We start from the raw sequence: 21,956 nt of genomic DNA on the forward strand, positions 1-21,956 counted from the left end.
GCTCCCCCGTCCCTGGGATTCTCCAGGCAAGAACACTGGAGTGGGTTGCCATTTCCTTCTCCAATGCATGAAATTGAAAAGTGAAAGGGAAGTCACTCAGTCGTGTCTGACTCTTAGCGACCCCATGGACTGCAGCCTACCAGGCTCCTCCATCCATGGGATTTTCCAGGTGAAGTACTGGAGTGGGGTGCCATCACCTTCTCCATGCAGTAAGGCAGAGGTTGGCAAACTAAGGTCAAGCGGGGCCTTGTTTTTGTAAGTAAAGTTTTACTGGCACACAGCTATGCCTGTTCATTTAGGGACTGCCCGTGGCAGTGCAGGAACAGCACAGTGAGCGGGGTGGTACAGGCCCTGCGGCCTGCAAAAATCTAAAATATTTACTGTCTGGCTTTCGGCAGAGAATATGTGAATTCTAAGAGAATTCACAGAGAACAAGAGTCAAATGCAAGAGACCAGATCTTAACTTGGGTGTCATGCTTTAAAGATAAGCCCACGAGGGGTCAGTTTGCTGGCATTCATCAGCAACCAACCTCATACCTAGGACAGTGATTTCTATATTTACATAGACATTCTGAAACCACATGCAAACTTCATGAGAATTTTTTGTCTGATTGCTTTTAAGTAAGTGCAGCTTTGAGTAGACACTAAGAAGCTCTGTTTCCATTCTGCTGATCTCACCACACTGACACACTAAAGGTCCACTATTTTACTATCTCTGCAGCTTTACTGCTCACTGTGCAATCAAGAGTTACCTTCCCTGCCAGCTCGGGGCCGAGGTGGGACAGGGTACCTCGCCTGCTTCACCCTCACACAGCAGAAGCTGCTTATAAGGAAGTCCAGATCCCAAGATGACAAAGAAAACTGAGGGGCCCCAAAGCTAACCCAAGAAAACTTTCTTGGTAGAAAGGATGCTGCAAGAAGATGATGGCTTTATTCTGTTGGGTTGGCCAAAAAGCTCATTCGTGTTTTCCCATTCGATGGTATGAAAACCCAAACGAACTTTTTGGCCAATGGTATATGCAGCAGGAAAAGACAGTTTTATTTGAAAAATGATATCTATATAACCAAGATTATTAATTCATAGACAAAAAGACCTGTGTTTTAGATACACTGGAATAGCAGTTCTATCCTCCTAATTTAAGCTTGACTTTCGATTCTCTTTCCCTACCTTTACCGACCTGGAGAAGGAAACGGCAACCCATTCCAGTATTCTTGCCTGGAGAATCCCATGGACAGAGGAACCTGGTGGGCTACAGTCCATGGGGTCGCAAAAGAGTTGGACGTGACTGAACAACTAACTTAATAATCAGGGGAAAGGCCAGGCTACAAAAAAGTACCCTTGAAAGAATAAAGGACTCTCCATCTGAACAGATGTAACTCAGCTGGGGGGATCTAGGATGACTGAGCTAATTCTTTTGTATCTTTAAGGCCTATGATAAATCCTGATTAATCCCCATCTTGTTCTCTAGGAAACCTCACCCCAGGCACAGGGAACCTGGGAAGTTTCCTCCCTCAGATCAGATCAGATCAGTCGCTCAGTCGTGTCCGACTCTTTGCGACCCCATGAATCGCAGCACACCAGGCCTCCCTGTCCATCACCAACTCCCGGAGTTCACTCAGACTGATGTCCATCGACTCAGTGATGCCATCCAGCCATCTCATCCTCTGTCATCCCCTTCTCCTCTTGCCTTCAATCCCTCCCAGCATCAGAGTCTTTTCCAATGAGTCAACTCTTTGCATGAGGTGGCCAAAGTACTGGAGGTTCAGCTTTAGCATCATTCCTTCCAAAGAACACCCAGGGCTGATCTCCTTTAGAATGGACTGGTTGGATCTCCTTGCAGTCCAAGGGACTCTCAAGAGTCTTCTCCAACACCACAGTTCAAAAGCATCAATTCTTCGGCGCTCAGCCTTCTTCACAGTCTAACTCTCACATCCATACATGACCACAGGAAAAACCATAGCCTCGACTAGACGAATCTTTGTTGGCAAAGTAATGTCTCTGCTTTTGAATATGCTATCTAGGTTGGTCATAACTTTCCTTCCAAGGAGTAAGCGTCTTTTAATTTCATGGCTGCAGTCACCATCTGCAGTGATTTTGGAGCCCAGAAAAATAAAGTCTGACACTGTTTCCACTGTTTCTCCATCTATTTCCCAGGAAGTGATGGGACCGGATGCCATGATCTTCGTTTTCTGAATGTTGAGCTTTAAGCCAGCTTTTTCACTCTCCACTTTCACCTTCATCAAGAGGCTTTTTAGTTCCTCTTCACTTTCTGCCATAAGGGTGGTGTCATCTGCATATCTGAGGTTATTGATATTTCTCCCAGCAATCTTGATTCCAGCTTGTGTTTCTTCCAGCCCAGCGTTTCTCATGATGTACTGTGCATTGACGTACTCCCTTTCCTATTTGGAACCAGTCTGTTGTTCCATGTCCAGTTCTAATTGTTGCTTCCTGACCTGCATACAAATTTCTCAAGAGGCAGATCAGGTGGTCTGGAATTCCCATCTCTTTTAGAATTTTCCACAGTTTCTTGTGATCTACACAGTCAAAGGCTTTGGCATAGTCAATAAAGCAGGAATAGATGTTTTTTTTCTGGAACTCTCTTGCTTTTTTGATGATCCAGCAGATGTTGGCAATTTGATCTCTGGTTCCTCTGCCTTTTCTAAAACCACCTTGAACATCAGGAAGTTCATGGTTCACATATTGCTGAAGCCTGGCTTGGAGAATTTTAAGCATTACCTTACTAGCGTGTGAGATGAGTGCAATTGTGTGGTAGTTTGAGCATTCTTTGGCATTGCCTTTCTTTGGGATTGGAATGAAAACTGACCTTTTCCAGTCCTGTGGCCACTGCAGAGTTTTCCAAATTTGCTGGCATATTGAGTGCAGCACTTTCACAGCATCATCTTTCAGGACCTGGAACAGCTCAACTGGAATTCCATCACCTCCACTAGCTTTGTTCGTAGTGATGCTTTCTAAGGCCCACTTGACTTCACATTCCAGGATGTCTGGCTCTAGGTCAGTGATCACAACATCGTGATTATCTGGGTCGTGAAGATCTTTTTTGTACAGTTCTTCTGTGCATTCTTGCCATGTCTTCTTAATATCTTCTGCTTCTGTTAGGTCCATACCATTTCTGTCCTTTATCGAGCCCATCTTTGCATGAAATGTTCCTTTGGTATCTCTGACTTTCTTGAGGAGATCCCTAGTCTTTCCCATTCTGTTGTTTTCCTCTATTTCTTTGCATTGATCGCTGAAGAAGGCTTTCTTATCTCTTCTTGCTATTCTTTGGAACTCTGCATTCAGATGTTTATATCTTTCCTTTTCTCCTTTGCTTTTTGCCTCTCTTCTTTTCACAGCTATTTGTAAGGCCTCCCCAGACAGCCCTGAGTTACTGCCTTGGGAACAGGAGTACCCCTCACCTTGACCTTTATCAGGATGCAGAGGCATGCAGCCGGGGGCAAGGGAGCATTACCCGCTCTTTCTTTTAAAAGGCCAGTGTGTGTGTATTTGAATTGTGGACGTCATTTGTATTACGTGGCTTAAGTCCAGTTAGTAAATGAACGCATGTTAACATGGAGGAGCTGGGGCGAGCAGGACTTGCCGTCACCTAGCAGCTCTGCTGCCCTGTGCTGGGCCCTGGCTTGTTGTTCGGTGCTCAGTTGCGTCTGACTCTTTGCAGGATGCACAGTGACATGGCTATCGCAGATCCTTCCGGGAAATCTTCTAATATCATCAGACCCCTTTTTTTTCCAGCACAGACAGGTATATTTACCCCTGTACTTCTCCTGAGCTGTTCCCTGACTGGTAGCTCAGGTGAGGTTCCTCAAGTGCTTCAGGCCTACTTAAAATCCTGTGGTTGCTATTGGCCAATCCATCTGTGAACAGCAGGGAGTCTATCCTAAAAGGGTGCCATGCTTAAGAGTCTTTTGAAAGCCCCAGCTTGATTATAAGCTCACAGGGCAGTCCGCACAGGTGGGTGACAGGAAGTGGCTCTGGTACATCTGTGAGCCCCCCAGTGCACATGACGTGTGTTCCCACCTGGGCGGCCTGGCTGCGAGGATTCTGCTCCTTGCACACAACAGAGCCGAATGGAGCATGATCAGTGCCATGAACACACACGACTGTCTGAGCGCGAGAGAAAACCGCTGGCCTTCAGGTGAGCAAGAAGAGACGTTTGTCATCCCTCTAGGTATTTAGAAAAGACTCTTCTACCAAAGCAATTCCAGAAAGCTTCGTGATTCAGGTGGCCACACAGGCTCCTCACTTCCCAAGGTCCTGACTCCCCACTACTCCTGGGGCACTGGTCCCCAGGCGCTAACAAGTGTCCCCTAGTCACAGCCACCAGCCCAGCAGGTTCTTTTTGCCTCCAGGTAAAGTTCTCAAGAAGCCCGTAAAGGCTTCCCAGCTCTGAGTAAAGTCCACAGCCCTGCAGTCCTCTGTGTCAGCTCTGTCGCCCACCTCTCTCGCCCCCGCTGTCTGCTCCAGCCTTTGCTCTCGCCATGCTCCCCTCGGATGATGCCGCCTCGTCTTCAGGTCCCACCTACTCACAGTTTCAACCGCCTCCCTTCCCCTGACTTGATATCCCCGTTCCCTGCTTCGGTATGTTTCCGTATCATTTCTTTTTTTTAAATTTAAATTTATTTTAATTGGAGGCTAATTACAATATTGTATTGGTTTTGCCACACATCAACATGAATCCTCCATGGGGGTACACGTGTTGCCCATCCTGAACCCCCCTCCCACCCCGTACCATCCCTCTGGGTCATCCCAGTGCACCAGCCCGAGCATCCTTTATCGAACTTGGTAACAATCTATTGCCTTGTCATATGAAACTATTTGTCCATTTTTTTTAACCTATAAAAATGGTGGTTTCATGCTGCTCAACCTGATACTTCACTTATTTTGACTGTTAATCCATCTCCATTCTAAACTAAGCTCCAGAAGGGCAGGACATCTGATTTACTACTAGAAAGCCAGGGTTCAGAACGGTGCCTGCCACAGAGTAGACTCTTAATAAAACGTTATTAATGTCAGGGCAGCTTGTTCTGCAATAGAGTTTTTCTGAACCACAGTGCCCTGGAGGAGAAAGAGTAACGTAACTCTGGCAGATGCCAGTCAACAAGAATGAACCACCCCACCAGGAAAAGAGATGCAGCCTCTTGGTGGGTTGGCTTCCCCTGTCACACTGCCCGTCTGAGGCCTGTGAACCCCAGGGGCTAGAAGTAGACATGTGCCTCAGAGTCCACATGAACTTGATGATACCAGCTACGGAGACAGAATGGGCACATCAGACCACAGGCAAGACACGCTGTAAGACATACACCAAGTCTGTGGCAAATGTGGCGTGGCTCCCCTCATCTGCATTTGGAGTGCCCCAGGGACCGCTGGCGAGGTGTGCTCTGGACTGAGTTTCATATAAGGGCCACGCAGACACTGGTCTCTCCCTTGGAAGTATTAAAGCAGCAGCTCCTGCAGCGAGGCCAGCCCGTCCCTGGGGCCTTTCCATCCCCTTGCTTTTTACTACATCAACCTTCAGCGTGTGCATGGGTTTGGAGGGTGACAGAGAAAACAGACTAGGCCAGCAGGCATCTGCTTTTCTTCTGACTGGCCTCTCTTCCTGGGGCCTGGCTGACCTGCAGCAGGCCCAGCTGGGAGGGGGAGGAAAGGCATCGAGGATGCTGCTGGACAACTGCTCAAGACAGCAGCCATGGCTCCAGGAAACCTGGCAGTGGAGAGGGCTGGTAGCCCCTGCGGCAGCTCCACTCGGGGGGTGGCACCCAAGTAGGTACGATTCTCCCCAGCCTTGAGAGATACCCTCCCCCTTGCAGCCCGTCTTTTCTCTAACAGCCTCAGTTCCTTGTGCCAGGAAGACTAGAAGGTGCCAGCATATGCTCACCATGGGGTCACTGGGGGGTGATTCAGCCTTATCTGGGGAAGAAAGACATTAACGGAAGTGATGGCCAGTCACTTGGACTGCCTTGCAGATGCTACCCCAGCCCAAGTTAGAGACAGTCCTGACAGTTTACTGAAGCCCACCATAGGATGCTGGCTGTCATGGGTACCAGCAGTCACAATGCAACATCCACTGTGCCCCTGTGGCATTTTAGTAAGAGTTTCCCTGCCCTGGAAGGAGCTTTCAGACTCAACCTGGACACCCAGCAGTTCTATCCTGCTACAGAGAAATCTTAGTCTGTAGGTGACATACACACACGGCTCTGGTTTAACTCAAATAATTAGACTCCATGAGCTCTAAAAAGAGAGGGTGGGAGCTGGGTCTCCTGGCTGAGTTTCCAGTGCCTAAAACAAAGAAGGTGCTAAAAAAGAAAATGAATGAAGCACACTGGGAAAAGTAAAGCCATAGTCTTCCTGATCAACAGCCCTGATTATGATTAGACCAGCCACAAAATTATGTATCTTAGGGAATTTTCTTAATGCTGCCCTGAAATCAAATAATATGTTATCAAATATAAGTGTCAATCAAATCCCTTAGGTAGGGGGGGAACCTCCATAATCCTGCCAAGCCCCCAATTTTGGAAAGACCAGCAGCTGCTGAATACAATAAAATAATAATGTTTTACTTGGTCTGAAGATGGCCACCTCCAGCTTTAAGAGTAGGGGATGCTATTGAAATGGGGGAGCCGAGTCTGCACCGCCGCTCACAGCCGGTGAGGGAAGTGTGGGGAAGGCTGTGCAGTGACCTCCCAGTCTCCCTGCTGTGTCGGTGCCAGCCCTCCTGCGGCTCTGTCACGGGACCACCACCTGCTTGCCGAGGGACGGACTCCAGGCGGCCTGCCTTTTGTGGGTCGCCCACTGCCTGTCCAGAAGGAGGCCCTCTTCCCTGGCCCACCAAGGGAGAACTAGCACTAACGCACTCGTTACTCTGCGGAACAGCAAGTGCGTCTTTGGCCATCATATTCCTGTTTCCTCCTCAGACAGGCTTCCAGACTAAACAGTAAAGACCGACTAGACCTCAGTTGGCAAAGAAAAATTTCTAAGGACAGGAAGGAAAGACGGCCGTCTGTTACGGCTACCGGCAGTCTGGAGAAGCCCCCAGGAAATGATGCCCACTCAGCCAGCACTAGGTTGTAACGTGCTCATTCTAAAGCTGTGAAATATCCTAGGATCTCTGGAGAGCTCACAGCAGACAGGGCCTAGCAGACATAGCATCATTCAATAGATGTGGGCTCCAACTAGGTCATCCTGGGGAGTGCCCACTCCCCAAGCAAGGGGTGTCACTCATGCTGACCCCTTGGGCACTCATCCACCTGGAAATACCCCCCACTCCCCGCGTCCCGGCTCACGTGTTACCTGTGTGACATCTGTCGCCACTGCTGCCAGAATGTTATTCTCTGTGTTCCCACTGCCGTGTACACCCTTCTTCAGCTCGTCAGTGTGTTACTTTTGTGTATTTATTCAGCTCAATGTACTGAGCTGCCTAGTAAGTAGCAGGCTTTATCCTCAGCCCTGGGACAGAGTAATGCCCTAGCAGGACTCTGAGTCCCTTGAGGGCAGAAAGGCTGGCTCCTTCTGGATTTCTGCCACAATTTTATCTCTGCATTTACCATAAACCTCTGATGCATGTGTCACAGTTAACTTTGGGTAACAGAGGTCAAGAGTTCAACTTATTTCTGGCTTTCAAACAGCCACTGACTCATTTAAGAACCTAGCAGGAAACCATCTAACTATCAAACATTCATTTCCCATTCAACACAGCTAAAAAAAAAAAAAAAAAACCAAAACCCCACCTGGTGACGTTTATCCCTACCAGGTCTACCCTGTGACTCAAACTGAATGCTGGTCTGTTGAGCGAGCGTCTCTCACTGGGCACATTGCCAGGAGGCAACCCCTGCCCCTTCACCTCATGCCCAGGCGGGCATCTCTATAACAAGACGAATCAGACAGGAGAATGACTAGCTCCCGGCATCCCAACTCCACTCTGGGACACACCTCAGAGAGCATTCCAGGCTCACTGGGAGTGACAGCTTCAGTCCACAAGTTCTGACAACGTTGGATTAAAGGAAAACCAAGGTGGGAAGGCCTGCTGACTTCCCCTTCTCGGTTCCTCCTCACCTTTCCAGTCTCTGAACACTGGAGGGCCCAAGGCCTGGTCTTCATCCTCTACATTCTCCTTGCTGATCACACTTGATCCCACAGCTTTAGGTACTGCCTCTGGGCTGACATCTCCTGAACCCTGATCTTAACTTTAGCTCCAGAGTTGCATATCCAACTGCCCACTTGATCTCCACTTGGATGTCTAACAAGATACTTGAAAACTATGTCCAAACCTAACTCTTGATTCCTACTCCCCACTTCAAAACCCGGTCTTTGTCCCATGGGCTTCATCTCAGTAAACGGGAGTCCCATTCCAGAGCTGCTGAGGTAAAAAATCTTCGGATCATCTCTGACACCTGCCCTTCTCCTCGAGCCCACTTTCCTCCACTGGCAGAGCCTGCTGGCCTTCATTCTAGCTGTTCCTTGGCCAGGAGAGCACTGCTTCTTGACTGCCCATATGGCTAACTCCTGCATCTCCTTAAAGGTCTTGGGTTGAATCTCTTCTCACTGAATCCTGCCCTGAGACCCTATTTAATACTGCAGTTTACCCCCGCCCCCCGTCACCCCAGCACACCCAGCCTGTCTTGCCCTGGCTTTTTGTTCGTTCCTTCCATAGCACCCGTCACTTTTTAATATACTATATAATTATTTGTTTGTTGTCTGTCACCAGCAGCTTGAATGTAAAGCCCATGAGGACAGAGAACTTGGTGCAGTTTATTCTTTATGGGTCCCAACTGCCTGGAGCAATGTCTGACATGTAATAGGCATTCAGTAAATATTTGTTGGATGAATGAAAAGATAGAGTGCTGTGATGTAGATTTGTTACATTTTAAAATGAAGCCATTTTAAGTTCTTGCCACACTTTTAAAATGGTTGCAGGAAAAGCTTCATTCAATAACATGAATCCTAGGGGTTGGCAATTCTGGCTAACAGCACACCAGCCACATGTACTACTGAAACACGTGGAGGGACCAAATCATGAGACTGCATGTGCTGAAAATCTCCTTTCTGGCTACAAAAAAATAGATCTCTATTGGGAGATCCCATAAAAAAAAAGCAGTAAATCAATTAAGTGTGATAAGTCTTCAGTAATCTAGATCATTTAGCCTCAAAACTCTGAAACTGTTACCAACTATGCTTGGCTGCAGCCACGACCTGTACAGATGCGCTGAGGCTGACTGTGGGCACCACCCAGGGTGCCAGCAGGGAGCAGAGGAGCAGCGCAGGGGTAAACCTGGAGAAGTTCGGCAAGACGGCAGGTGGCGGTGGGGGACGAGGGGAGACGAGGAGGGCGGGGGACCACGCAGCTTGCAGAAGCAGTAAGGTAGTGTCCAGCAGCACGAGCCCAGAGAATGGAGAGGCCAACAGAAAGTGCTGGCACCGAAGGCGGGAAGGTAGACTTGCTGACGGCCCAGGAGGACACCCACTCCGGCCCTGAGGGTGGTGTCACAGGTCAACCTCCGATGGAGTCGGGGGAGGCAGTTGGGGAAGGGAGGAGATGATGCCCTGCTCCTGCGAGGAATAACACATGTACTTATGTGGCTCTAAGTCTGCGACCACCATGCGGCCCAACAGTTGACATACAGAGTGACACACGACAGCCCTAGGCCTGCTAGTTAACAGTTAACATTGATCTGTATGCTTACCTCTCCTTTCTGTCTAACTTCCCATTTTTTCCAAAGTCATCTTCCATGCTGACAGCTGGAAGTCATTTTGGCAGTCGCTAATAGCTATCTGAAAGTCACCCACTGTTGTTAGCTGGGGATCTTTTCACTTGCATAACACCCCAAGGCACACTGTCCGGTACTAAGGCTGCTTGGAGGAGCGCACCGTGTCAGACCATCCGGTTCCCCACCCACCGAGTCTGCCATCTAGCTCTTCTCTTCCCAGAGATGACCACCTGAAACGGTCTGCTCCTCATGTGCAGGGACTCTGCAGACACCCCGCAGTCATGTCTCCACAGTCACCAAGGCAAGGCTGAACTAGGTCCCTTACACTCTGTTTTAAAAGAGGCAGCTCAATTTCGTGGGTAAAATGTTTAAATGGTTAACCATCTACCTGGACAACGAAAGTAAAAAACAGGACTCTTCCTGTGACATAACATGCATTTGTCCCATAAAAGAAGAGCACTGGTCCCAAGTCTCCTGGATGCCTCCAAGTACAAACTTTTGGCTGAGATGAACTCCCGCTGGAGCATAAACCGGAGAGCAGGGAGGAGTGTATTCTGCTCCCTGGCTTCTGTCTCCACGTCCCCTTCAAACTCACACTCAGTGCCCGTGACACAGCCCCTTTCTCACACTATGCTGCTGACCAGCTTCACAGGTCATCTGTGATTCCCATTTCCTTTATAGTCTTCTCATATTTGGAAGAACCTTTTGGAAAGATCTGCTATGGTAAAAATGGTAGATTCCAAACAAAGATGACATGGAGTTTAAGCTGTAAACACCCTCCCTCTATTTTCCACATTTGCAACTAATACTTTAAAGGTGGAGCTTTATACAGGTGATTAGAACCCCTTAAAGATTGGAATGGTAACTGTTAGAGTAACTATGAAAGAAAGTGAAGTGAAAGTGAAGTCGCTCAGTCGTGTCTGACTCTTTGTGACCCCATGGACTGTAGCCTACCAGGCTTCTCTGTCCATGGGATTTTCCAGGCAAGAGTACCAGAGTGGGCTGCCATTTCCTTCTCCAGGGGATCTTCCCGACCCAGGGATTGAACCCGGGTCTCCCGCATTGCGGGCAGACGCTTTACCCTCTGAGCCACCAGGGAAGCTATGCAACTGTGTTGCCACCGTAGTGACTATGGCAGCAGTTAATACTCACTGAGCAGTACAAAGTGCCAGGCACCAGCTGAGCCCCTTACAATATAACTCCTTTAGTCCTTGAGAGAATCTGGGAAGGCTGGTACTATTAATCTCATCATCTGACAGATGAGGAAACCAAGGCACAGAGGGATTAAGTAAGGTTACATTGCTAATCAATGGTGGAGCTGGGACTCAGATCCAGGCGGCAGGGCTCCGTGGCCCACTCCGGAGCCATCACCCTCAGCCGCTGCTTTACTGCGAACCCTGTCCAACTGAGGAGGGGAGGTTGCTGAATCCTCAAAAGCCGGCTTGCTTACACCCATGAAACATTCAGGAGCACATGACAAGCACTTATCAAGTGCAAACACCACAGGCCTGCTGTCTAGGGCTGACGGGGAGGGGAAGGCTTGCCTCGTGTCAGGCTGGCTGACCTGACAACCCTACAGCAAGACGGCAACAAGATAAAGGATGTCCATCCACTCCTTGTCTTACACTGCAATCTGAGTGTCATCAGCCTCCTTATTGCAATATAGATGCCACCTTGGAATGGCTGTCATTGGCCAAAAAAAAAAACAAAACACTTCTAGAAAGAAAACCTATGAAAAGGTCAAAGCAGCACGGTGTTCACTATGATGCCCTCTCCTGCAGAATCTGTGTGAGCAGAAAAGTGGAAATAAAGCACAAAACCCATCAGACGAGAGGGAGAAAACGGAAGCTGTATAAACGGAAGCTGTATAGCCTGCTTACATTTCAGTCTTCGCTCTTAGAGTCTGTGTGCTTGGGAGCTATCTGAAACTGCACATCCATCTAGAACACTAATGCCATCCACACAGTGATCCACAAAAAACCACGTCCTATGAGCCTTCCAGCAGAGACACTCAGCTGAGTAGACAAAGCCGAGCACCAAGAGTGTGCTCAGACAGCCTCCAAATGACATCCTTGCTTGTGCATCTCCCCTCCTCCAAGTAGCCCTTCTTAATTCACGGAACAGAGCTGAGGAGCTCTGGCTTGACCCCCTAACCCTGAACCCTCGCACCACTACCTACCTACACGCAGCAGGTTCAGTTAATCCTGTGTTAACAAGAGACCTGCTTTGTCCCAGTGTCTGCATTCAGGGAGTGCTGCTCTCAATCTAACGCATCAGGCTCTCATTCGAAGTCTTGCTTACGACAACTACAGACACCGGGACAGGCCCCCCGGGCTCCGCCGCCCAAGGAGAACTCAGGTCCTTGCCTCCCAGCCCCAGCACTAAGCTAGCGGTGCTACCCCGGCCTGCGTGACTTCTCCAGGTGCCCGGACACTGTCCTCCGCACCAAAATGCCCCTTAGCCATTCAGAGCCAGGGCTCTCCAAGCAGCATTCACACACTGGTGTGATACAACAAAGCGTTAGCCATCCCACCAATCGAGGCCTTCTGCCTGTGAATGCCCCTTGGGTGAGTCTCGACTTTGGAAATCACGTTGCCCACTAAGGCTTTTCAATTTTTCAATGACAGTTTATTCTGTAAAGCCCAAACAGAACTTGGTCTTAGTGACAGCCAGCTCTGAAATGATTCTTACTGGTTCTTTGGATGATGACCGCATTAATGACTATTTATGCTCTAGCTGTCTAGGAGGGCAGAGTTCATGCTAGGATTGAGACTTAGCAGCATTTACTACAACCTTTAGTCTTTCAAAATCCCAAGAAACTCATGGTTTCTAGCACAGATTAGTGAACACAGAACAGACTCTGTTTCTGTCAGTGAACAACAGTTATTGAGCATCTAGTGTGTATGTACCCAGGCCTCATTCCTTGCTCATATTCTAGAAGAGTCGTTCCCACACTTTAGGACTTCGGACAGTAACACAAGAGCCATAAAAGTTACTGGGAGTCAGTATTTCTCTGTTGCGCACATAAAGACACTAAAAATACCACTATCTCCTTTTATTATCATTTCACGAAAAAAGGCATTTTAACAAGAAAGGGTAAAGGATGCAACCTAAGAATAAAGGACAGGTCTTTAAGTTGAACACATATAGCACTATGAAATCTTACAACACCATCCTCAGTTTTCTCTTTTTTGTTGATGACTAGCCTGGAGAATCCCAGGGACAGGGGAGCCTGGTGGGCTGCCGTCTATGGGGTCGCACAGAGTCGGACACGACTGAAGCAACTTAGCAGCAGCAGCAGCAGCAGCAGAAACTAAAAACTGTCACTTGCCATCTGCCTCTACAAGGATGAAGTCACGACCACTGCAGCTGCTAACTTCAACACCCTCTGACAAGAGTTCAGGGTGCAGGTTGGGAACGAAGCACTCTGTGATATTTTCAGGAGATTTGATGGGCCCCAATTCCTGTATCCCTTATCTAGAAAAGCAGTAAATTCACTAACAGAGACATCTGCTCCCTATGACTAGTAGTGACCTTCACCAGACGAGCAGCAACCTTGTGCAAAAATGTGTGCTGGCCCGCACACAGCCCACTGCACCAGAATCACGAATGCTGGCCTTCCCCTGCCTCTGTGGAGCAGTTCCTCAGAGCTCTCTGAGGTGCTGTCTCCTAGGCTATAGCCCTCATTTTACCGCAAATAAGCTTAACTCACACTGTGCATTGTTTTTATTTTTTTTAATTGACAAAACCTTAGCAGAGTGGACTGGCATTTGTTCCAAGGCAGTGAGAGGCTGCGAGGGTGTGTGTCTGTGTGTGTGTAGCTGTGTGTGTTTGAGAAAGAGAGAGGCAGGTCTGAGTTAGGATGGGGACACCTCTCTGAAAAGCCCGATTGTTGCCTGCACAAATAAAAAGGTAGAGTGTAAAGAGGCTCTGAATTCCATCGCTTTGGCATTCAGAATATAAACCTGTTTTCACTGCATCTCATTTTAAAGTTTCAAGACTGGACCCAACTTTGACATTTAATAACTCTGCTCTGAAGGCCAGATCAGAAATAAGAGGTCAGAGGGTTCGCTAGTAATGAAAAGGGTTTTCAGCTGATAACCACAGTGTCTTAGAGTAGATGATACCTACATGTTATTTTAGTATATGATCAATAACGTTAGAGGCTTTTAACCAACAAGATTTTCTGATGGGAAGGAGAGAACAGTTGAAGGATCGGGTGTCAGTAATTTTTTACTTAAAGCTTCTGTTAATGCTTACACCATCTGCCTGGAGGAGTCTAGTAGGGCACTTGTTTTCTACTAAAAACACTTCCATGGAATTATAATTGGCAAGAAAAATATTCTTCTAGGGTCGGGGGTGGAGAACGGATGACAGAGCAATAAAGAGAATTCTCTGGAAGACAATCAGAGCATAGTTGTCATAAAAAGACCTTGCAGCCAAGCCCCCCGCAGAGGAAGTTTCTTCTATAATTACTCAAAATTAATGACCATCAGTTAAGAGTTGTCAAATGCCCCTATGTGGTGAAATATGTGGTGAAATAAATATGTGGTGAAACAATCCATGAGAAAGATGCAGTTTCTCCCACACTGAAGCCTCTGTAAGCCGCCTTCAGCAATGATTCACGCTTATACGCAAATTACTTCATTGGTAGTTTCTAAAGCCTTAACTTTTACTGTTAAAATGCAGCCCAGCAGAGTAATTTACTGAGATTATTCCTTCCCATGAGTTAGTGATAATATTTTACCTTGCATTCCAAGTGAGGTGTTTCCTAAACTGTGTCTATGTAACTGGAAGAACTTCATAAAATATTTCTTGATAAATTATTCATCCAACATGTAGGATTAGAAAGAGCTACTATTTGACTATAACCAAAATACACTTATAACTTAAAATAAGCTGCTGCAAAAAATAAAATGCAGTTTATAGCAGAATACAAGAGACTATAAAAATGTAGTTATTGAGCTCTGAAATTTTCAGGACAGTAAGTAAATTTCTTGTCTACTAAAGATTCTGGGGGTCCAGATAATGTTCAATAATCCCTGCAACCAAGCAGGTGCTATCTTTTCAACACTAGGGCCCTGATGTTGGTCTCTAAACCCTGAACACATATAGCCACTAAGTATTTTGGTTTGAAGTTTTTAATATTGAATTGTTTCTCAATGTGTGTGGTTTAGGTTTCATCTGTACTAGGAGCTATCTTTGAAAAAAAAAAAAAAAAAGATTGTGGATTGTGGGCCAGTTAGTAAAACCACTGGGAAGCCTCTATACAACATCCAAACTCATAACTGTGCTGTGCCTGAGCACAGAGAAGTCTTCAGAGGAGATGCAGATTACTTCTGCAGTGACATCAGACCTTAGAACATCACCACTGTTGCATCAAGCTTTTAGAACAGTGCCTGAACCACTTGTGTAAATATTCAGAGTCATACTTAAGTGATGATTTGTTACTGGAATTGGAACACAGATCGCCATAGCTCACAAGATTATTTGTCCACAATTAAGTGGTTACCATAGCAAAATACTTCATTTGCGTATCAACTGCATATTCTATCTGAATTTTAAGAGAGTTTGCGATTTTCTTCTAGCGTTCCCAACTGATTCTTCAAATTAATACCTGTTTGGTCCACTTGCTCTTAGGCAGTAGTTTTTCCTCTAATGATACAGTTGAACGCTTTTCTTCCCTTTATATGTGATGATATTTTTTGTTTGCTTTTCTAGGGTACAGCTTCTGAAGCAATGACTCTCTAATATGGCTTGGGAGCAGAGAAACTCAAGAAATTGTAGACCTGAGTCTAGAGGTCTTTGTATTTAGCAGGCATTTAATAAAAGATCCTTGAATTGAAATTTAATTCCGGCCTGTCCTTTAACATTTTAACATTTCCTCAAGGTGGGTGAATCATTACATGTGGTCCTCTTAAAATGACTCAGATATAGAAGGGTTAGACCCCACTTCCGGTGGAGGCATTCTGACTGGAGAGCCAGCAATTCAGAGCCTCCTTTTGACAGCCAGATCTACTGGGGCCTCGTTCTCAGGAGGAGAAGCAGGGGATGCTCCCTTGACTTCCTTCATGCCTTTTCTGTGACGATGTCTTAAAGTCAGGCAGTCAAGGTCACACTACCTTCTCGGAGAAAAGCAGGTGAAAAGCGGCTTTGAAGAAAGACAAGGATCTCTTCCCCTCTTCCCAAGCCCTTGTTCTTATCTCTCTCCTCGCCAGTGACTGACTTGGTCTCTGGGAGTGAACAGGTAGGGCAGGGCATACATCAGAATGGATGCTGCAGTCAGGTTGAGTCATGGGTATCTTCCTGATGCTAAGGTTAGCGTTCACCCTGTGAAAAACCGCAGTGAGAATGCCAAGCCCCGGACAGCAATCACGGCATATCTCATATGACAACCCCAGCCTCCTCACGCAGGCCGGACTACACCAAAGCCACTCTCCAATCAGCACGGACAAAACCCGCCGCTTGTCTTCTGAGATGCTTCTTTTACTCCTTTCCCATCTTTTTTTATATTGTCCTCCTTCCCCCTCAATCATGGCTCACCTCCAAGGAAACTGAACCCGCGCAGCAGGCCCGGAGCTCCCACGGCAGGGAGCGATGCCCGCGTGCACGGTCCCACAGCCATCCATCCAGCCGGACGGGTGGGCAGCTTGCAGGGGCCATCCTGCTGGGCTGAAATGGGTGCAGGCAGAGGGCTACAGGGACTGCAAAGCGGGAGAGCCAACAAGACACGAAGCAGCAGAGAGCCTGTGAAGGGAACCTGAAGCCAGCAGGCAGCCCGGCCGGCAGCTCCTGAGCTCGTCACGCCTTGTGGCCACCCCAGGGGAGCAGCCCAGGCTGGGGCCAGCGGGCCTGCTCCTGAGATCATCGTCGTGGCTCCATCCCAAACCTGAGTCACTGGGGATTCCACGGGCTGCTAAGAGGGCCCTACGTGTATTTCCAAACCCACACTGCTTGATGCGGTCATGGAAAACTTGGATCTTTGCATTCTACGCTTTTGCTGTGGACCACATCCAGGTCACAGCCTAAGGAAGGCAGCTGGCGAAAACGACCCTGCTGGCCGATTCCCCAGCTTTTGTAATGAATCCCAGAGGGCTACAAACTGACGTGTGCTGGTGGCTCTGCCAAGTTCCAGGCGAGCCCTCACCCAGTGAAGACCAAGCAGCCTATGATTTATCCTGCAAGGGGAGCCTGAGAAGCCTCCTGCAGCCAGGACTCAATGGCTAGAAGCTGCCTCCAGTAAGGAAAGGAAGGAGGAGAATGTTCGTGTCAGGGGAAGAGGAGTGAGAGGAGGAAGTTCTGTGTTTCCTATCAATTCAGCTTCCAGAAACCGGCCCGAGGACACCAGAGGCACATGAGAGTCACAGGGCTGCTCTGGGCTCTTCAGTCCCCAAACAGGCGGCCTACGAAGGGCCAGGGAATGACTCGAGACGATGCAGTCACCCTGGGTTTCAACAGAACAAGGCCAATTCTAAAGACACCTCTACTTCTTAGAATGTAGCAATTGTTAAGCAACACAAAAAAACATACTAAAAACCTGCCAAGAAAGCATAAATACTTTTATAATCATCATGTAGCTACCACTTACTATTTACCATATGCCAAACACTGTGCTTAAAAGCCTTTCTCATATATGATCTAATTTAATCCTCAACCCTGAGATAGGTACTACTATTAAATCCATTTTCCAAGTGAGAAAACCGGTCAGCATTTCACAGACACTTCAAGGTGAGGTCAGGGCTGATCCAGGGCCAGGTGAGGCTTGAGCTCCAACTGCTGTGGAGAGAAAGCTCTGAACAGCCAGGGCATTTGTGCATGAGCGTTTTGGAAGTGTCGGCTAGGTGCCACCACGAGGTGAGGCCATAAGGGCAAATCCTGCCATCTGGATTAGCTTAATAGTCAATAGCTTTTTTTTTTTTTTAAAGTAACTCAGATTTTGAGATTTTTCACTGAGGTATATTCTTTTACACCCAACTTCTAAAATCAAAATACTAAGATTTTGATGACTTATGTTACACTCTGAACAGTGACAGCTATACAAGCCTGTGGCCTTTAAGACTAGGCATAGTAAAGGAATACATTGTTGTCGTTCAGTTGCTCAGTTGTGTCCAACTCTTTGCGACCCCATGGACTGCAACATGCTAGGCTTCCCTGTCCTTTAGTATCTCCCAGAGTTTGCTCAAACTCATGTCCATTGAGTCGGTGATGCCATCCAACCATCTCATCCTCTGCCACCCCCTTCTCCTCCTGCCTTCAATCTTTCCCAGCATCAGGGCCTTTCCAATGAGTCAGCTCTTTGCATCACATGGCCAGATTATTGGAGCTTCAGCATCAGTCCTCCCACTGAATATTCAGGGTTGATTTCCTTTAGGATTGACTGGTTTGCTCTCCTAATATATGATAGCATATAATTTTTCACCCAGTTACATTTTACAAAAAAAAATGTCCTTTTTGCCAAAATGCAAGTTGTAAGAACAAACACAGGCTGAGTATATTTCTAGAGAATCCTTTGGTTGCTCTGGCACCAGCCTCCTCTCTCACCATTGGTTTCAATGTTGAATAGATGCAGGGTTGAGAGAGGGTGTGTAGGGAGAGGCGAGAGCGATGCTCACAGCTGTAGCAAGTCCTTGGCTGAGGCTGGGGCCTGACCAAATCTCCTTACAGACCGGCCAAGAGGACAGAAAGCCAGTGGGCTGCTTCAGGCACTCGGGGGCAACTCTCTGAGCCACAGATTCAAGGGCCACATCTGCCATTGACGTTGGCTTGCACTGCCTGGTGGGGACCTCTTATTAGAGGAGAAAGAGCCCACTGGAAATCCCTAACAGATGTGGCCCCCGCCCACCACGAGGGAGCTGGCTGACCAGCAAACGTTCGGTTCATCTTTCCCCTGATTTCTTCTCAGAGGGGTGCTGCTGGGCTGGGTGGTGAAGAGAAACCCCTTTTCTTAGCCTTAGCTCAGTGGTCCCTAGAGAGGCAGGACCTAACTGTACAGGAATCTTTGCCTTCAGCCAATTTTTAGCAATTTCAGGCATTCTGAGATGCCACATGTGTGCATGGGGAACATGAGTGAAAGAAATGAGGAGCAAGCTTTTAGAAAATCAAGACTTCTGCAAGACAGGTGACCAATAGACCAGTATCCAGCCCTTCTTCCTAGAGGCCTGATACGGAGAGAAAGAGAAACTTCAAGAATAACTCATTGGAGTGTATGAATAATACCTAAAATATGTACTCATCTCTGTGCCAAAATGAACACTCTTGCCATTTATGTGAAATAGCAAACAAGAGCACCAAAAGATGTGGTGGAGCACTCCACATTCCTAGAGACTAAAGTTCACTGGAATAACACCTTATTAAAAACTGCAGGTAAACAGTCTTTGAGACTGAAGGATATCTATAATCTGCAAAGTGATGGTGACGGTACATCCCAAGATGTCCCACCCTACTATAAATGGCTATCCCTTGGCTGAAAGGCAGTGAGTTTCTCAGGATGAAACACATTCCTAGGGATGACAAACCAGAAGCCTTATCTGCATACCAGCATATTGATATAACTCATAATAAAGTCATGAAGTCACAGGAGATGAGCAAATTCACCATAGTCACGCAAACTGAGCAGAAACAACTCCTCTCTGGCCAACGGGGGCTCTTCAACAGGATTAATAATTTGTGTAAATTGGCTTCCCTTCATCTACGTGTTTATTTTGAGTTTTCAAAAAGCTTTGGTAGCACTTTGGTAACACTCCTCAGCAAAAGTTTTAAGACACACACATACTTGCACACCCCTGAGGCCCTGTGTGCCTCGGGGAATAAAGTAGGGACATTTCTCTGACAAGAAAAAGATGATCCATTATGGAAACCGAGCTTACTGAACATTTTTGGAAGGTGAAACGCCAAGCCGAAGGGGATGAATGTCAGATTTGAGAAGTCAATCAAAAGGAGGACAGTGAGTTTCACAGAAGCAAAACTCCAAGATCAGATCGTATTTGCCAATCTCTTGATCTTTAAGAGGAGGAATGCCAACATCCAGAGAAGTGGGTGCATTTATCTTGAGTAAAAGTGCAAGTCAGTAGCAAAGCTGAAAATCAGAATCCTGGCCTCCCAAATTCCCTGAGTGCCTATGAGTGCCTGGGTCTCTCATGGTAGGCTGGTCCTGGCAGAGAAAGAGACGGGGGTCCTGAGATCGGCCATGAGTGTATCCCCCACACAAAAGCAGCAGGAGTGTGGTGCAGGTCCTCTGTCATTCCTCCGGGCCTACTCCCCTCTCCCCAGCATGCACACACAGGGCTCCCTAAGCTCTGGGCAAGGACAACACCTTATCAGCTGGGTTTGGGGAAAAACTGTTGTTGGACCCATTTGCTTGGAAGCCGGCCCTGCTGAGCTCAAGTTCGCCATAAAGCAGGGGAGAGCTGCTTCCTTCGGGGTCTGCTTCTTCACAGGCCTCACGCCAGGCCCAGGGCTTATCTGCACCGTCTGCAGCCCTGGCTCACAGCTGTGGGATGCGCCCTTCAGTGACAGGTGGGGGTGGCCTGCTGTTTCTCCCGGCAGACTTCAGATTAAGAAATACTTTGGTTGCAGTGTTTAAAAAGTGGATTTTCCCCCTGAGAATCAAAGCAAGAGTCTATTCCTCTGCTTCCTGAGCATGTCTCCAAACTCTGGGGTGTGGGGGTTGTGTGTCTGCCACCCAGAACAAGTCCCTTGAGTGTGGACAGACTGATAACCCTCTTGGTTCCAGATCCACTTTTTAACCCCGCATGGGACAGTCTGTGGAAATGCTGGTGGCCATGGAAGTCGTCTTGGCGCTCACAGCCTCCCCTCTGGGATCTCTGTAAGGCGCTCATACTTCTCTTTCCACCCACTTCTAACAAGCTCATTAGTGAGAAACTCCCAGAAAGTGGGAGAGTTAGTTTGTAATTTCTGATCCGAGTGCAAGGAACATTCTGTCAGGCTCCAGGAGACAGTCAGTTTAAACCAGAACAGTTATTAAACACAGAGCAGCGGATACTAATTCCCTCCCGGCCCGCGACCTCCCCGCCCAAAGCTGAAATCATCCCGCGGTGGGGATGGGGAGGTGGGGGCGGGGTGGGTGGCAGCACCCGGCTCACTGCCTGGGAATGACTGCCCCTCCCTGACAGCGGTCCCAGGACACAGTCCACTGCAGGGGGCTTCCTGCACCGCAATTCCTCCCTGGACGCCCGAGGGCGGAAAGCATGCTTTTAATTTAGTGGGAAAAGCAAAAAGTAGGCGCTCATTTGTTTGCCGAGCTTATTGCCTTCATGGGCTCAGACTGGCTGATCGGGAAAGCCAAGCCCCGTGGCAGCTTTCTCAAACAAAACCCAGCAACTTAGAACCAGGGGATACAGGCTAAGAGGAGGAGCAGGGGAGAGCAGAGAACAAAGAGCCTTGCCTTTGCTTCAGGGGAGTGAGACAGGGCAAAGGGAGCGATGAGGGCAGCGCGTGGCTGCTGCCTAGCCCCGGAGAGAAGACAGCGCCCCTACAGACGCACACGCAGCAAAGCAGTGAGGCGTGGGCGTGCCGCACACACGCAGTGGCACCCTAGGGCCACTCCTAGGGCCCCCTCCCCTCCGCGCACGCTTACCTGCGATTCCTTGCAGCAGCCCACACACGTTGAAGATGCTTTTCTTCATGATGCTCTGCACACACATGGTGAAGACAGACACCAGAGCCACAGTGCACAGAATGAAGATGCCCACGGCTAAGAAAATAGCGGTGGCCTGCCAGAAGCCGCTGGCGATCTCGCCGAAGCTCTCAGCGTAGGGCCCGCACAGTGTCTCGCGCGGGAGGTGCTGCACGCCGGGGTTCCGAATGCAGCGGGCGTAGATGCCCAGCGTGGGGTGGTAGGGCTCCGGGGTGCCCGCGCCCTGCTCGCCCGGCTCGGCGCTGCCGCGGGGCTTGGCTTTCCCGATCAGCCAGTCTGCGCTCATGAAGGCAATGAGCTCGGCGAACGCCACCACAATACTCAGGAGGGTCCAGAGCATCGAGCGACAGGTGACAATGACATGACACATATTGATGCTCAAGGCGGAGGGAGTCGGGAGTCCAAGGGGTGAGCAAGCGCAGCGAGCCGCGCCGCGGCAGTGGGAAAGGCGCGGGAAGGCGGCTCAGGCGGGGGCTCCCTCGTCCCGGCGTCGTCGGGCAGCGCGCCCCGGGGCTGTCATGCTGCCATGTCGCAGCTCCGCGGCCGCAGCCTCACCTGCGGAGAGACGAGAGGAGGGCGG

The 21,956-nt window shown here is 48.5% G+C and overlaps 2 protein-coding genes across 7 annotated transcripts in view; one reads left to right on the forward strand and one right to left on the reverse strand.

Annotated features, from left to right (window-relative positions):
• The window catches only part of SCAMP1 (secretory carrier membrane protein 1), a 148,660-nt gene extending 133,088 nt beyond the window's left edge, over positions 1-15,572 (forward strand). For both annotated transcript variants that reach the window (XM_019968086.2, XM_019968088.2), the window contains one exon: positions 15,442-15,572. The gene's annotated coding sequence lies outside the window, so the exon portion shown is untranslated. The remainder of the gene's footprint in view (positions 1-15,441) is intronic.
• The window catches only part of LHFPL2 (LHFPL tetraspan subfamily member 2), a 174,349-nt gene that overhangs the window by 4,707 nt on the left and 147,686 nt on the right, over positions 1-21,956 (reverse strand). For all 5 annotated transcript variants that reach the window (XM_070796868.1, XM_070796870.1, XM_070796869.1 and 2 more), the window contains one exon: positions 21,317-21,931. In XM_070796868.1, the coding sequence (XP_070652969.1) occupies positions 21,317-21,746 (430 nt within the window). In that variant the 5' untranslated portion in view covers positions 21,747-21,931. The remainder of the gene's footprint in view (positions 1-21,316; positions 21,932-21,956) is intronic.

This window comes from Bos indicus, chromosome 10 (genome assembly GCF_029378745.1).
Source record: "Bos indicus isolate NIAB-ARS_2022 breed Sahiwal x Tharparkar chromosome 10, NIAB-ARS_B.indTharparkar_mat_pri_1.0, whole genome shotgun sequence".
Classification (NCBI taxonomy): domain Eukaryota; kingdom Metazoa; phylum Chordata; class Mammalia; order Artiodactyla; family Bovidae; genus Bos; species Bos indicus.